Here is a 17,388-nt window from a genome sequence, read left to right as displayed (position 1 = left end):
GCCCATGCAGGGGGGTTGGAACTAGATGATCCTTAACGTCCTTTCCAACCCAAACCATTCTATGATTCTATGATCCTTCCTACACTCTGCTAGCCTCTAGCACTTTGTGCCCAAGTTATTTCCTGGACCAGTCTTCAATCACCAGCAATGAACTTTCCATTCACATTTTTTCAGTTCTCTTTTGACCAAGACAAAGTATCTTTGTGACTCAGGGACTTCACACAGTGAGAAATACCTACAGACTACATGGTGTGGAGGGGTTATCAGCAGGATTTGGGGATCATCACATTGCATGCTACGGTACTTACGCTTGGCAGATTTTTCTCTCTGAGAAGAGGAAATAAAGCTAAAAGCAAAACTCTTACAGTACAATCTGTTCCACACTAATGGTCCTCCAAACAGGTGGTGTTTCATATCACTTCTAATAGCTTTCCTATACATACAGCATGATTATCTTTCAAGCACACAGTTGTAGTTATTTTAAAGTCCTTCACCACCAGCTCTCCAGCTCTAAACTCAGAGGTATAGTCACACACACACACACAGTGGTTGTCCCACCAAACATCCACCAACTTCAGAATATTAAAAATGTGATCTACCTCCAGATCTATCAAGCAGCAAGACAGTCTCATAAAATAGTAATGCTCCTTATTTTTTTGATTACAAAGGCAGGCACCAAGCATAGCAGCAGGATGGTGAATTAGCAAAGGCATTCAGACACTTCTCCCCAAAGGCACAGTGACCTCAAGGGTCAAAACCAGCTTTCTCCTACTGAAGTGTGAGCTGGTGCTCCCTTAGGGCATTAAAACACCACAGAACTAGGGAGAGAATACCTTTTAAATCAAGAATCTCATAAGGACAGAGAAGTGACTCCGGAAGCTGAAAAAGAATGTTTCTGCTAAAAATTGTATTTATTGCTCTGGCTGCTTCTTAATTAGTTTCTTCCTGACAAACCTGGCTAAAAAGGATATTGTCAAACAAATGCCAATGGTTTGGCAGTTGATTGATTAACAGCATTTATTGTATATGTCACGAATGGCACTGACACTGTGGAAGCCCAGGCCCTACAGCATCACATTCTGTCAGAAAGACAACACAATCATTTCTCTAAGCTCTATTTGCTGCTTTACTTTTCTAATGCCAGCAATTGCATTTCTGTTTGTTTTCACATAATATACCTCTTGAGGACAGCTGGAGAGAAACCATGGGACAGGATTTGTTGTTCTCTTTTGTTTTTTTGGGTTTTTTTGTTTGTTTGTTGTTGTTGTTTTTTTTAAAGAATCTTCCTGTGCATGTCAAAATCTTTAATTTCTTTAAAAACCAAAATGATTACAATAAATCTTTTAGACTTCTGCTGGAATATTCTTCATGTTAATTGAGACAATGTTCACATGGCATCAACATGGAGGTTACAAGCAAGTTGCTAGATTTTGAAGACAACTTCCTTGTTTTCATTGACTGCACTTCATGATGGCAAATAATTTTGAGAAAGTACAATTACAAATACTGTGGGATTGTTTGTTTTTTTTTTTTAAAAAAAAAACAACCCACAAACATAGCACTGAGGCCCCCATGGTTGCAATAAAACTTCAGCCTGTTATGATGTGCATTCCTCCAGAAGTAAGGAGATGAAGATCAACAAAAGGACCGACAGAAACTAAACGTATTGCATGGTCGAAATGCAGTAGCCAACCCGCTGGCTCGAGAGAAGGGAAGAATTCAAGCTACCCCAGGGAAAGTAAATGGCACTTGTCAGTCAGATTTGGCTTGGCTGGGTCTCATTCTGCTCCACCTTTCTGCTCTTCTGCTTTGCTCTTCCCTCCATGGCCCTGGGGAGCGGCTGTGGCCGAGTCTTCCCTCCAGGACTGCGCGCTGAAGGAGTTTGTGACCCCTGGGGGCTTGTGCCGGGGGGACCCTCTCTGCAGGTGGTGGGAGGGCTGCACTGAAGGGGTCTCAGGCAGGGAGACGTGGTAGAAGTTGGGCAGGCGGATGTCGTACCTGAAGCCCTTCCCCACCTGCACTCGGTCGTTCAGGGCGTAGAGTTTTTCCGCAATGTCGCTCCCGATTAAAACCGAGAACAGGCGGGAGATGAATCGGTGCTTCGCAAAGAGCAGGTACAGCTTCTTTCTCCTCCAGGCCACGTACCTACAATCTGTCTCTGCTGTAAGGGTTACCTACAGGACAGGAAAATACAGTCAGCCAAGTGACAAGGCAGTGATCCAGCCGCTGCTGCTCTTGCTCAGAAACCAGCCCCTCTCTCTCAGCAGGCACACGGGCTGTGTCTACAGCACACACCTCCCCCCTTTGGACCTACTGCAATTAAAGCCTTTTAATCCAGCCAGAGAGCTCTGCCAGGGCTGCTCCTTGTCACCAACAAGCCAGAAGGGTGGCTGGGAATGGACAGAAGGGCTAAATGCTGTTGGCCCAGCATGGCTGTGCCCAGGCCAAGGGGCAGCCCCAGTCAGGATACAGGCTGCTGGCGTGTCCCAGCCTTGGCCCTTTGCTCCCTGCCTGCTCTCAGCAGCCCCAGCTGGAATGGCAGGGCTAAAGAAAGCTCTCAGCAAATGCCATTTGCCCTCATGACATGAGACACCAGATCCCACAGAGGCAGGAGCATCAAGTGACAGCAGTGGGAGGGCTGAGGGATCAGCAGGGGCAGCCTGGACAGACACCAAGTCCTGTACTGTCCCCCCATGCCAAGCTCCTCAGCCTTTCCCCAGCCTGTGCTCTCCAGTTCACCTCCCTGAGTGAAGCCTCTTCAGCACCAACTTCCACCCACCTCCTGCAAACCTGGTTTCCCAGGACTGGGTTTTAGCACAGCCAAAGAATACAAACAGAGTCTGCCTCCCAGATTAGCTTAAAGAAAAACCGAGTTGGTTGAAACAAGATGCAAACAGAAAGAAGATACAAATGGCATAACCAGTCCAGCAGGCAAAGAGAATTTCCCTCCCCAGATTAATGGAGTGCCACTTGTTTGTGTCATTTCACAAACAAAACCCACAACTGAATGAAGTTTACTAATCAGTTCTTGAATGCTTTTTGTAGTATTCAAAGAACCCCTCCACTTTTACCTGGAAAATTCCCTCTTCTGTGGGCCTCAGTGAATCCCATTCAGGAGAATCCAGAAATTGAAGAGGAAAAATATAATGTAGAAACTCCCCATCAACTGTCACTCTGATCCTACCAAGATAAGATGTGTTAATTCATTAGTACTACCTGTACAGCAGCAGCGACTGCAACAAGAATGTGTTATCTCTACTATGTGAGGCATTTAAATTTAGCTTTGATAGCATGAAAAAGCAATCACTGGTGAACAGTATCCTATTTTTTTTTTTAACACAGCAGGACCACACCAGTTGAAAGAGAATATGAGACAATCTGCCCAGACCTTACTCAAGTCATATTACCCTCTCTGGGGCAAGTCCATGCAAGCTCCATGAAGCTTTGTCATGAAAAGGCCAGTGTGAAAAAGAGAGGTGGAAGACCTCAGGAATTAAATGGCCACAGGACTGTCTCTGGAACCAAGAGAACAGCACGGAGGTATGGGATCTCTGTGTGAATGCTGTGGCCTTCTAGAGATGCCAAAGGAAAGTCTTCTTGCTGCTTTTAAAACCATTGAATTTTGAAGGCACACATGCAGAGAACATGATTGAACCCCATGAACTAAAAGAAAAATCACAAGCTATAGGAGTCCTCTTTTTGCATCTGCTCTGCACTGGGATAGATTAATGCCTTTTACAAAAGGACAAGAAGCAGCCCTGTTCTGCATGAAGCAGTGTAGCAGGAACTCCCTGCAGATTACTAAACAGTTGGGCACATACAAGGTTGGACATCTCCCCTTCAGTATGACTATGACCAAAAGCAACCTCCACGTGGTACTTTCTAGACAGCTCCCAAGAATGCTCCAAAGCAGAGTGTCACCAGGGCTAACTACCTAAAATCTGTATCATTCCTTGTAGGTAGTCCTCCATCAGTTGAGCTTCAAGCTGCCTGCAAATTCCATCTGTCCCTGCAGCAGGCTGTCAAAATGCACCTATGAAGTGTCCCACCAAACCCACCAAGGACAGATCATGGCCATCATCTCCAGGTATCCCATCTACCTTGTGGTGGGGTCCAGTACTGTATACCACTTTGTATACAGTATAAAAGCCAGCATTTCCCTTCAGGAAAGGATCAGCAAGGTTTCCAGAAGGGTCTCCAGTAAGCAGGGAGTACAGGCAGGTGTTTTTATCACCTCAGGGTCTAAGGGCCACTGTAAACAGTGACTGGAGACTCAGTGCTGCAAATCTTGATAGGCCTCAACTATGTCCCCTTGTAATAGCAGGGCACTTCTAGCTCTTTTCCTCTCCTTTACTCCCTCCCTTATCCCATCCCCTAGAAAGCAACCAAATACAATCTCTATCATAAAGTCAGTATCTCTATAAAACTGAGCTTATCTCAGCATCTTCAGTTTCATAACTACCTTTCAGTCCTGTTTCAGATGACACTGGCAGAGAAGAACAAGAAAGATGCAGCATTCATCAGCTAGGCAGCAGACAGATAGCAAACCACAGCCTGAAGACTGAAGCACACATTTGTTCCCTTGATCTGCATAACCCCTAAAGTGCTGTGATTCGATGCTCTTGAAAAGAAATATTAAAAACCCTTTTCTTTAAGCTATTACAGATTTTGTGCTTGGTGTTTTTACACTAGTGCTGTCCCAGACAAGTGTATTTAGCCTATTAATATTTATATTACTTTTATTAATATTTAATCTACTTTACTGGAAAATGAACAAACAATACACAAATTAGGCGCTTTTTTTTGCTTTCATTTTCAAGAAAGAGGAGAAAAAAGCCAAAAAAAATATATGTTTGCAGTAAATCAGTCTGAACAAAGTGATACAAACCTGCCTGACACAAGCAGGGACAGTTTATCAATAGGTGTTTTGCCCTGCATGGCATAACAGTGTTCCTTCTCCAGGCTAACCACTTCTGCATCACAGCACAAGACAATCTTCCTGTAGACAGTCAAGGAAATTCCCAGAGGCTGGAAGAGAGAGCTGTAGAGTTCCTGGAATTCTCTGTCAAAGGAAACACTCCGAACTTGGTAGGTAACGTAAATGAACTGGACAAAGCATATGGCAAACAGTATGAAATTCCAGGAGAATATATCAGCAGCACAGACATCCAGCCAAGCCCAAACAGAAGAGCAGAGAAAGCCCAATCCAAGCAAGCTGAAGACATAGAGAAGCCCAAAGAATCCACTTCCACCCATGAAGCCCACAACAAAGAGAATACTGGCTAGGTGGTAGATAGATCCCTCTGCCTCTTGCTTCCAGGTGGTACAGGTAGGATGTGCATAAATCAGACCTTCCCAAAAACTTGCATTTTCTCCCATGGCTGGAATAATTTTTCAATTTGGCTGAATCTTGGAAATTTTTATTTCTGTGACACAGTTAGTGGGGTCCTTTCCTTTTCCATTCTTGCAAACTCTGCTTAATGATCACACAACATCAGGGTGTCTTTTGGTAGTGAAGCTGCACGTAGGATTTCCAGCAATTAGGAGGCTGATGATCTCAGAAGGCAATGCTGTTTCTCATCAGTTCATGCGTGGTCTTGACTTTGGCCATGTCACCTGTAGTTTCACCTGATCTGGACAAGTGAAGAAAAGAGGAATTATTTATAAAATTACTTTCATCAATTAAGCTCGATCAAAGCTTTCATTGTCTAAAACCACATCACAACCATTTCCCTTGTAGCCCTGTCATTCCAGCATCAAACCTTAACATTCGTTCAATGGGAGATCATGTTGCCGTATTTGTGATCCCTGCAGCAACTGCCAAATTGCTGCTGAAGCCACATAAACCTGTACATTGCAACCACGACATCCTGTGACAAGTCCTTCCACAGCCTGACTGCTGAGAAGGTAGTTGCATTTGCAGGTCCTGCACGTGCTGCTGGTGAAGTCCCATTTAATGCCCTACCTAGCTCCTCAAGCAGAAGAGACAGTGAACTCTTGCCCCTGTTCACCTCCTCCATCTCACTCTGGATTTCTGTCAAACCACTCTTTCTCTTCTCTGCCTTTCTTTTATCATTAAAGAGTTCAGCAAGGCTGCTCTGTCCCCGGAGACAACAAAGTACACTCCCAAACACCACAGTAACAGAAACCCAAGATTCAGAGGGGATGGTCCCTTCTACTCCAAGGATGACAAGCAAAAAGCTGTCATGTGTAAGGACGACTGCAAAGCTTGAAGGCAGCTTTATACAGATTATGTGATTAGAACATGAAGTAAGTAGTCCTGCAAAATACTTCTCAAAGGGTATTTGCAAAGCAATTTACAAAGAACATCCAAAGTTACCCTGTGTAATTTCATGCCATGGAACACATAATTTTATTGTTCAACACTGTAAAACGTTAAACAAGCTGTTCCCCCTCCCCCATATTATAGTGTATTTCAAAGAGTTTTAAACAGTAAAATGCAAAATTGAAAAGCACAAAAAAAACGCCAAAATAAAAAAGAAATAAAACCCATCTTTCTGTGTCTCTTTTTTAAAGTAAAAGACATGGTTTGATGCAGAATTTGACTTAGCAGAAATTGCCAAGCCAGAGTCTATCAGTGTCGTAATCAGAATTAAAACACACCAAAGCTGTTAAGTGTCTGGTCCTTGTCCTGGTAAAACAGCAGGGAAGCCAACAAAACCTGACTATCTAAATTATTAGGTTCTCTAGAATGATCAAAGGTAGGTTTTTGTTTCCTTGTTTGTTTTCCAAGAGCCACAGAAGTCAAAACTTAAAGTACAGCTGGTGCAGCAAAGCATCCAGCATCGTTCAGCAGGGCTTTCACTGTTGTTTTTTACTGTGACAGATCTAAGAAATTCATAAAGCAAAACCAGACCACACTTCCTAGCTGCTACAGCTTTACTTCTTTTAAGTTGATACAATCTCCAACATTAATTCCATGATTCAATACCACGAATGCTAAATAAAGACACCAAATCCAAAGCAACCGAGCAGACGAGGTTAGGAGGAGAGATCTGTCTCTCTGGGAGTGGGGATAGGGAAGTCACTGACCCAGAAAAACACCACAGCTGAAGGGCAAGGAACCTTTCCAAATTAAAACTGCTTGATATCCTAGTGCAGTGGAAGAACCAGCATTACAAGAAAGAGGTACTTTGTAGCTGTGAGCTTTGCTGCTTGTCCCTTTATCCAGATAATCTTCTCTGGTAGAGGATTCCCTCTGGATGTAGGATTTAGGCTTTGGAGAATGGGAGATGAGAACTGAGTCAGCTACAAAGAAGTTATCTAGGCTTAGTAAGAGCATAAGGAATTTTAGGAGGTACTTTTGTGATCAAGGGGTAAGATTTCTGAACCAAATGAAAATATAACTGTAACATGCAGCTCCCAGACCTTGTGTTCTGAATCCAGTCAGTATTTTCACAGCATGGTCAAAAATTGGTCTAAAACCAGAAGTTTTTGTTTGATTGATTTTTGTGCTTGTTTTGTTTTGTCTTTAATAGAATCACTGGTAACCACAGAGCCACAGAATTGTCAGGGTTGGAAGGGACCTGTAGAAATCATCTAGTCCAACCCCCACTCCAGCAGGATCCCCTGGAGCACATCCCACAGGGCTGCATCCAGGGGGTTGGAATATCTGCAGAGAATGGGACTCCACAGCCCCCCTGGGCAGCCTGTCCCAGGGCTCTGTCACCCTCACAGCCAAGAAGTTTCTCCCCATCTTTCAGGGGCACTTCCCATGTTCCAGCCTGTGCCCGTTGCCCCTCGTCCTGTCCCTGGGCACTGCTGAGCAGGGTCTGGCTCCAGCCTCCCTGCACCCACCCTCAGACACTTGTAGGCATTGATAAGGTCTGTCCTCAGCCTTCTCCTCTCCAGGCTGAACAGCCCCAGCTCCCTCAGCCTTTCCTCATCAGGGAGATGCTCCAATCCTCCTGTCATCTTTGTTGTCCTCTGCTGGACTCCCTCCAGCAGTTCCCTGCCTCTCTTGGACCCAGAACTGGACACAGGATTCCAGATGTGGCCTCATCAGGGCAGAGCAGAGGGGCAGAATGACAGTGATTTCGGATTATTGTAAATATTTCTACTCCAAAATTTAAACTCTTGAGGGCCTTCAGAACAGTCACTCTAATTAAGTCATTCATCAACTGCAAGTGGGGGTGGGGGGAGAAAAGCTGTGGCACCAACTGTGAGTCACCCTCCACTGAAGATCTGTCTGCAAAATGCCCACAGTAGCACAGCATCACCAAACTTGAAAGCACCCAGAGAAGACACCATCCTTTCACCGAGATGCTTTGGTGCTTTTAGCTGCCAGGAGAGCAAATGTACCAACTGACATGGCCTGGTTTGATGTTCTGCTTCAGCTGCCCTGTCTGTGGAGAACAGTTCTCTCCACAGGTTCACTTGATGGTGTTGAGCAAGCCAGCTTCAATGTCAAGCTGCATTTCAAGCAGCTGTCTTTGATTGTAAGCCTGGAGAACTGAATTTTCCCCAAGTAAATGTTAAATACTCTCTACTCCATCCCCGCCTAAGAAGGACTATGATGCACAAGCAGAGCTTCTGCTACTGGATGCAGAATAATATCATCTGTAGGCTGCCAGAATCAGAGGTGCAAAGAATCACAGAACCATTTAGGTGGAGATGACCTTTAAGATCATCGAGTCCAACCATAAACTGCCAAGTCCACCACTACTATGTCCCTAAGTGAAGAATGGGAGAAGTCTCCTCCCAGCTAAGAAGGAGACATGCCCTGCCTACACAGGCTGCATTACAGAGATGCTTCTGACTCTTCTGCCCCACCACACATCCCCCCCTCTCCTGCAGGAGTGGATCAAGTGCTGGGGAAAATCTGCCCAGACTAGAAATGTGAGCATTATCTTGCAGCATGGATTTCTTTAAAACAAACAACCCCACTGCTGAAAGGGCTAAGCTGTCATCAGAAAGTGTTCAAATCAGCAAGTTTGCTGGAGCTTCAAAGCAGAAAATTGAGAATTTCACTATTTCACTTACACTTTCCACAATAAATACCCACCAGCAACTTCAAGCTATTTAACTTATATAAGCAATATACTAAAACAGTCAAAACAGAATGAATTAACTCCCTGTCCCCAAATGGGCATTTTCCCCATACACTGGAGTATTCCCACAAGGAATTACAATTACATACATTTTTAATTTGCTTGAGAATTGGATATTTCACTCAATTTTTGTCACCAACACCTCCAATTCAATTTTGAGAAGTGTGTTAGTTACTGTGTTTCGAGCACAGTAATTCTTGTCAAAAAAACCAAAACCCTAAAAGCCCCAAGGCCACCAGCAACTTCTCTTTGGTCTTTTTTAATTAAGTCAAAAGTAAGTAATGAAGTCAGAAATTGAACACTCCGTTCTTCAGTTGCTTTATCCCAAGTATCCAGCCAGGAAGCTCTCAGCATTTTCATGCTGTACATGTTGACAGGATGTAGAGCCACACGTGCTGGCCCTGCAACCAGTCTGGGTGAAGTGTTTGCTACAGGTTTGGAAGCCAAAAGGGAAGATTTGCCTTTGCAGCATATATGCTTTCATGTACAAAATAAGATTATACTGGATTTAGCAGGATTTGTCTTACTGGTCTTAGCCACTTACAGTGTAGATGTTTATACATGAGGTAGTGGCCAAAGGGCCCTCCCAGCCTTGATCATCCCCCTTCCAGAGGGGTGAGCACTGAGCAGCATGTCTAGGCTGGCAAGTTATATCTGATCTGGCTATCTTTTAGATGTACAAAAAGAAGCTGCTCCTTAATTTTAGCAAGTACTTCCACTAACACATGGTTTTCCTAAAAACACACAGCCTGCACAACAGAGAGAAGGCTACAGTAGCTTCATCACAATCCATGGTATCTATTCAGGAAGATGGAAGGAAGAAAAGGACTACCCGATCCAAAAGACAAAGGTATCAAGATTATCAGTCACTATAAAACTAGATTTATTCAGATTACAGAGACACACAAACATAGCAATGGCAATTAATTAATGGAATGGCTTTAAAGATTTCCTTTGTTAGGAATTAAGGAAGTCAGAATGCTGTCTGGTACCAAAAATAAATCTGGACATGCTATTATTAAAAAACTAATTGACTTACTACAATTCTAGGTTTTATTCTACAGGAAGTCAGATTAGCTGATCACCATGATGCCTTCTGGACTTTTGTCTTAAATTACTTAATAGAAAAAAAATTGTATATACCTAGACAGTTACATAGCTGGTCTTCCTAATGAAATCTAGAAGCCCATCTCAGATACCAACTAAGTAGCTACTCAGAACAATAGAAAACAATGAAGACAGGTGTATCTCTGAAATTATCCCTCACACAGACCTTCCAGAAGAAACTGTCATCCATGTGGAGCCAGTGACTCTTCCTGGCAATGTTCTTCAAAGAAAGGGACATTTTCTCAGTGAATGCTTTAACATGAAACACAGATGCAACCCCAGCAGACAAGCCACGAAATCCCACTCCCTGGGTAAGTGTCCCCACCACAGAATAAAGAGCAACTGCAGGTTCTCCCTCTCTCCTTCTCCTTTCTGCACAACATCCCAGCTTAAACAAGAAGGGCACGAGCCAAAATGTGTCACTCAAAGCACCCTCAGGGGAGCAAGGATGATGGATTTGCACTCCCTTGGGCTGAGGAAGGCATCATGCGTCTCACTGATGTCTCATCATTATGTCTCACCCCCTGGATCATGTGGAAGATGAAGCATCTCAAAGCCTCAAACCACACCCAAACCAGCCCTGCTGGGGCCCCCTGGGCTGTGTGAGCTGTGGCTGCTGAATTAGACTCCTGCCCCCAGGAACATCCATGTGAAATGATCCCTCCTCGGAGAGTGATCCTTCTGGGAATGCTGAGAGCTACAGAACAAGCAGCTGGGACACAACCAACCATCAGCAGCACTTCAGTGCCTTCAGGGCACCTCTGAGAAATAACCACCAGCCAAGCAGGACTTTTCAGGGCCAAAATCCTGCTCTGGTCTGGCAGAAGTTAGGCTCCCATGTTCAAGGTTCAACTAAGAACCCCCTTCAGTCAGCTGCTGCATATCCCTGGAGACACCCCAACACCAGCTCTATGTTGAAATCAATCACCCACCAACAGCACAAGGCTGGTGACTGGTTGTCCTCCTTGCCAGGCTGGAGGACAGCCTCCTGTCTCCCTGCTGCAGCAGATGCAGAACTCTCTTCTCCAAAGCAGAACACTTCAACAGGAGCCTTTTCATGGAACTCTGGATTCACCCAGTGTGTTTGCCTGCAGCTGGGAAGGCCTGATTCTATCTACAATTTGCCCAAATCCCTACTAATCTTTCTAAGTATAAAAAAGCTGGGCAGGGGACGGGACCTCAAGAGAGAAAGAAATACAGAATAGCAGTACAGAATAGGTTAAGGCTCCTGAGAAGCAGGGCATACAGTGAAGCTGCTATTATTTAGTCTTTAAATATTTAAAGACCAGCTCACTATACACAGCTTACAGGACTTGAATGATTGCTCATTTGTCACTGTAAAATATACAATGGAATCCTCTGTGGTTGCAAAGCCAATATTGAAGATTCCATCTATTTTATCATCTAGACAGTATCTGAGACAAAAAAAAACAACAACAAACCCACAGATTTTCTTCCAACCTGAATCAGGACTGGTTTACCATAAGTACATGTGGTATTCCTGCCACACTAAGAAGAATAATCCTCTTCCTCCTTTTTCTAAGGTCTTTTGCTCCTGGGAAATATGAATATGGAAGGACAGTCAGACATTTTTTAAACTAACTGTGGATTGCTAGGACTTTGGTAAATTTGAGCAAGGCTCTTCTATACTGAGCAGCCATGGCCAAATAATGCTGGGTTCTGCTTTGTTGTGTTTTGTCATAAAAAACTGTAAAGTGAAGCCCAAGTTCAAGCTTTTCTACAGTTCAGCTTCTAAATTAGTAACAGAGAGAGCAGCTACAATGCATATTTCACAAATGCTTTAAAACTGTGTTAAGGAACTACGGGTGAACCCAGCACAATCCAGTTTAAATGAGTTTGTTGGGTGTAGCAGAGCCTTTGGACAGGAATGTATTTCCATGAACCCAAGCACTCGATGTGAACTTCATTTCCCAAAAGAGAAATAAACATGGAGGCTTGTGGTTCATGTACAACTGGCTTACTGAGAAGCAGTGCCATGAGCCAGGTGGTCAAACAGCTCAGCAGCACCCTGAGTCATGAAACACCACCTTGATGTGCCCTGTGAGCTCTAAACCAGAGTGAAACACAGCGAGGATGCCCTAATGGAGCTGCTCAAATTATTTATCTTCACAGGAGCATTTGGGGATAGAAGTACAGCTCCAAGACTCTGCTTTGCTGGACGTGTCACAGAGCTTTATGCACACAGCAGAGCCAGGCAGAAGCATGCACAGGGCACTGGTTTAGCTTCACTTTCCTAAGTTTTTCCATGAGAGCCAGAGTATTTTTATTTTCATCATGTAATGCAATCACAACCCGAGGCTCTGCTCTCCCTACAGCATCTGGCTTGTGCTTGAGCAACACAGCATGTCCAGTTGCAGGTCCTGTATCATCACCTGCAGACACCTGGTCAGAGGTTATTTTTGCAAGGTAGCAGAACACGCTAAAATGATAAAATAAAATCTCATCTCTGAAGAGCCTGCAGGCTTAATAGAATTATTAAATGTAGCTTCAGCTAACAAGCCTTTTATTAAATCCTCAATAAACTTTCTGCTCTCGACTTTCATCAGAAAAGGCTGTCCTGCCACAAACTTTGTCTTCACAAAATTACCTGTATTGCATTTCCTTCTGTTTCAGTATCTCCTCCCTCCAGGACTTGCAGTGTACTTGCCATTCTGCAGGCAAAGCATTTCTTAGAAACCTGGCATTTTAAGCTGCTTTATTATTTGGCACCAGCCAGAACTTTGTGGAAAGCAACAGCAAGAGTCCTGCAGGGCTAGGTGAAGAGCTGGAATTGATGACACTGAAGGTCTTTTCCAACCTAAGTTTTTATAAGTGGAAACCACTTCTTATTGTGCTCTGGTGATGGGAGACATTTTTACTTGCAAGCACACTAACACAATCCCATTAATCAAGGGAGTGGCAAGAAGCCCTAGTACTGGCAGTCAGATTTCATCAATGACATCTTTGTAACACTACCAGGTGGTCCATGATTTCATACTGCAAGAGATCAGCTACACAAAATACTCGCCCACCAAGCGACGGGCACCCTGAACACACACAGAGCTTTACAGACCAGCTGAAGAAAACGCGGTAAAACATCGTAGTTTTGGAAAAACACGTTCGGGAAAAATGTGTTACAGTTTGAGGAAAAGAAGCGTTTTGCATCATTCGTTGTATCTTCAGGAAGACACAGCTGCCAATGCGAAAGCAGGGCATAATTTCAGGGTTCATCTGCTCTTGCACGTGTTGACAGAGAACGAGAAGGATCAAGTCAGGGCAAGTGAAGCAAATGCCTAATCAGTGGAGAGATCCTCGCTGGTTTGTGAGGCTAGAGAGAGACTCCTGGAGCCGGCAGCTCCCGAGAGCGGCGCGGGCTGCAGCTGCCCCCGGGGAGAGACCGGGAATTCCTCAGAAACACACCCTCAACCCGAGGCACGGAAAGCCGAGTCTCCCTTCAGGCAGACCCCCGGCGAGGGGCAGCGCAGGGCAGCGTGCCCCGCTCCCCGACACAGGGAACACACGCTCTCCCAACTTCTGCCCCAGGCTGAAGCCGGGCGCTCCGGTCCCGGCTGCGGGGCGGGCAGGGGAGAGCGCACCCCCCGCAAAGCAGGGACCGCCCCGCGCCCGGCGCTGCTCCCGAACCGGGTGTCCCACCGGGGAGCGCGGCGGGGCGGGACGCGGTCCCGGCTGCCCCTCGCCCCCCCCCGCCGGGACGACGCTCCGGGCTCTGCCTGATGCACAGCGCCGGCGGGGGCGGGCGAGGGCAGCGCCGGGCACTCATCCCGCCCCGGAATGGCCCTGCCCTGCCCTGCCCGCGCCTCTTACCTGCTCCTCCTGCCCCGCGCCCTCGGGGAAGTTTCCCGAGCGCCGCGGCCGGACGGGACGGGCCGGTGCTGCCGCTCCCCGGGGCTGCCGGCCCCGCCGCGGCCACCGAGCCGCCGCCGTGACTAAAATAGGCAGGAGCCGGCGGGAGCTGCGGGCGGCGCCAGCGGCGGGGCCGGCACCGAGAGGCCGCAGCGCGCAGGCGCTTCCCGCCCGCCCCGGGGGGTCCGGACTGCGGGGAACCCCCCCCCCCGACCCCCGGGGGAGCCGAGCCCGGGGCGGCCGAGGCGGCGGGAACTGCCGCCCGTCCCGTCCCGTCCCGCCGCTCCCGCACCCCCCTGCCCGGCAGCCGGTCCCGCCGCGGGGCTCCCCGCGCTGCCCGGGGGCGTCGAAGGGGCGGGCGGGTCGGGAGGAGGCGGTGCCGGCGGGTGCGGAGCCCGGTGCGGGGCCCCGGCCGCCTGGAACCCGCTTGTGGCTGCAGCCCCCCCTCGGCTGGGAGTTGCCCGCAAAACCCCGCCGCTTTTCAGACCCGCCGGGGAAGTTGTCTCCTTTGGCTTTCCTGCCTCGGGTTATGTTGCCGGGAATTGGCTGGTTTGGGGTAAATAAAAATGCAGTTTCCTGCTCTTTTCACCTGCTGGCCCCAGAAGCCTGTATCTCCCGAGGGAAGGCACGTCCCCTCAGGGTTGGTGCCTTCATGACCTGACTAGTGCACCTGTTCGTGCACGGCCGTCAGTCACTGCGCTGCAGAAGCAGCAAATACCTCCCCACCAAGTACAGCTGGAAGAACTGGCACAGCGTCTGTACATGAGCCCTCCCACACCCTGAAGCACTTCAGGCTGGACTTGGTGATTTTAAAGGCCTTTTCCCAACCAAATGATTCCCGGATTCTGCTAGCCGTGCCTTTGCTCTGGGGGTCACTTCATGTCTCAGGGAGGGAGGACACATCGATTGCAGGAGACAGACTCACAAGTTGCTCACGTGCAAGAAATCACAGCATATTAAACGTGCAGCTCCTGTGACTACAGAAGCTGTTTTTCAATAACCACAGCATGAGCAATGATATATTTTGAAGAGTAAGCCTGGACACCCCTGTGTGCCAGCTCTGAGCTGCCGTGGTGGGCTGGCACACTCATCCTGCAGCAGCAGGGCAGGGCCCTGATGTGAACTTCCCCAGAGGTAAAAGGACAGAGCAACCTGTGATGCTCCAGGTAGAGGGATTAGGGCCTTCCTTAACACATTTGTGAACTTACCTTCCCAAGTTTGTTTGTTTGGGGTTGGTTTTTTTTGTTTGTTTATTTGTGTTTTTTTGGTTTGGGTGTTGTTTTTTTTTAAGATTTCAGCCCCATATTTACCAGGGAAGAAGATGCATGAACTTTTGAAATAACTGAGTCTCCTAAAACTTGGGAAAACTAACAGCCAGAAGAGTTTAACCCGAAGATATCCTGAATCACACACATTAATCAATTCATTATCTGATTGAAGTATACTTATATTTATTAGTTTTGAGAGAGAAAAGTCTTTTTATAAATCTAATCAAGTATGTATTAAGGCTCTTGTAGGTAATGAAACATTTAAAGGTGTTTGCAGTGCCACTCCAAAAGCCTTTCAGATATGCTTTGCATATGATACTTTACAACTTGTTTAATTTTAGCAGTATTATTTGAGCAATTTCTACACTGGCAGACTTGAGGTGGTGCTGATTTACTTTTGATGTTGTTCTTGGTACTGGGGTAGAGTTGAAAGCACCAAACCACTTACTCAGATTCATCTCCAGTTGCATTAGGCATAAATTTACCCATTGCATTTACTCTTGGCTGGAATTAGCAAAGGGATGAGGAAACACATAATAAAAGGAAGATTGCTGAAGTTTATTATTTGATCTACTTGTCTACTGAGATTACTTTATTCTAATAAACCAATATGAGATCATGTTCCTCCTGATCATCACAAAAGGAGCAAGAAATTCAGTGTATTTTGACAGCATATCTGTATGATATTTTTTGGCTTGTACTTAGCTGGAAGCAACTGTCAAGGCATCATAATTCTCTACAGATACAGATCACCAAGGAGCAGTTCTACTATAATAACTTTTGTTTTAGTTCAATTGACTTCACATCTCATATTATCTAGCAGTGTAAGACTAAGACTATAAATGACCTTCTCCATCTAGCCTTGAAAATTGGGCCAGGAGAAGAGATCCAAGGATGGCAATAATAAAATGGCAAAACCACCTCATGCTGAGGAGAGACCAGCACTGCCCAGCGTGCTTTGAACCAGCCACTTGAGTGGCTGGACTAAGCTTTGATGTATTTAAAACTGCTTGTGGTATTTTTATTAAATGACCGTTCTTAAAAGGTCAAATAATATAATAAACGTAAAAGCAAATGATAACCAGTATTATTCTTTGCAGCAGCATGGCAAGAAGTAAAGGTCAGACTTAAAGGCAGGCTTACAAGAGAGCCTTGGAGATCCAGGACCAGACCTGAAAAGCTGTAGAGGACTTTGTGGTCCTGGGTCAAGGGAGGGGCTCAGCTGTGGCAAACACTCTGCACAGAGGGTGGGAAGGAACTGGCTGAGGAGCCAGCAAGGGAAGAGGCAGCAGAAAGTGCAGGAGTCATCCTGGCTGGGCAGGAACCTGAGCTGACCTGGCGTCTTTGGGCCAGTCCCACCGTTCAGCTGTGAAACCGGACTGCCTGAGTTTCTGGCTGGTTGTAAACAGCTCTCTTCTCACGCTCACTGTTAGATTTATGGGTCTACCTTAGATGCACTTTTCTCTGGGCACTATCCATCCAACGAGAAGCCTGACAGCTCCGTAAAGTGTGCAGATTGCCTGGCTGGCAGCTTCTTTGGCAGCCCTGCCTCCAGACACCGCTCAGAGAGGTGGTGCAGTCAAGGCAGAGTTACCCAAGAGGACACCCAAAAGTGCCCTTGGGCTGCTGGCACCAGGCCTTCCCTTGGAGGTGCTGGTGGTTTCCCCCAGACAGAGGAGCAAAACAGCTCAGTGCAGGATTTCACTGTCTAGAAACAGCCCCATCTCTCTCCTCAGTGGCTGCTTAAGGAGGGACTTAGTTACAAAATCAGGTGGTTGCCTTCTCCATTATCTCTGAAGTAAAGTAATGGCATTTTTTGCATCATGCTGTACTCTGGGAGAAGTTATCCATAATTCTGTTTACAAGGGAGATTTTTTATATTTCCTTAGACTTTTTTTTAATGTTTAATAAATCCCTATTGAATTTTTCTTTCCTTGCATAGTCCTTGGCTGATAAAAATAAGTTATGAAGCAGGTGGATGTGGTAGCAGGTGACATGATTAATTACCTCTTTAAGAAGTGATGTGCTTCTCATCCATTAATACAATATTGTGCTTCCCAGGTAGTTGCAAGAGAGTT

General features: G+C 46.2%; 1 protein-coding gene across 2 annotated transcripts; it reads right to left on the bottom strand.

Moving 5' to 3' along the window:
• Positions 1–892: 892 nt before the first annotated feature.
• Positions 893–14,704, bottom strand: POPDC3 (popeye domain containing 3). Of its 2 annotated transcripts, none has more exons than XM_051613170.1 (4): positions 14,632–14,704; positions 4,889–5,633; positions 3,072–3,180; positions 893–2,174 (listed from the first exon to the last, which is right to left on the bottom strand). In XM_051613170.1, exons 2-4 carry the CDS (start codon positions 5,377–5,379, stop codon positions 1,779–1,781), a joined length of 996 nt encoding a protein of 331 aa, XP_051469130.1. In that variant the 5' UTR covers positions 5,380–5,633; positions 14,632–14,704; the 3' UTR covers positions 893–1,778. The 2 variants fall into 2 exon arrangements, with proteins under 2 accessions (XP_051469130.1, XP_051469129.1); XM_051613169.1 differs by lacking the exon at positions 14,632–14,704 and adding an exon at positions 14,004–14,340.
• Positions 14,705–17,388: the final 2,684 nt, after the last annotated feature.

This window comes from Apus apus, chromosome 3 (assembly GCF_020740795.1).
Source record: "Apus apus isolate bApuApu2 chromosome 3, bApuApu2.pri.cur, whole genome shotgun sequence".
NCBI lineage: Eukaryota > Metazoa > Chordata > Aves > Apodiformes > Apodidae > Apus > Apus apus.
Note: the sequence above shows the minus strand (reverse complement) of the source record. Positions and strands in the feature narration are given on the sequence as shown.

Coding starts and splice junctions, on each gene's coding strand:
- POPDC3 (XM_051613170.1), bottom strand. CDS start 5,379: ATGGGAGAAAATGCAAGTTTTTGGGAAGGTCTGATTTATGCACATCCT. Junction 3,181..4,888: donor TCCCTGCTTGTGTCAGGCAG/GTTTGTATCACT, acceptor TTATCTTGGTAG/GATCAGAGTGACAGTTGATG. Junction 2,175..3,071: donor CAGAAGAGGGAATTTTCCAG/GTAAAAGTGGAG, acceptor CCTGTCCTGTAG/GTAACCCTTACAGCAGAGAC.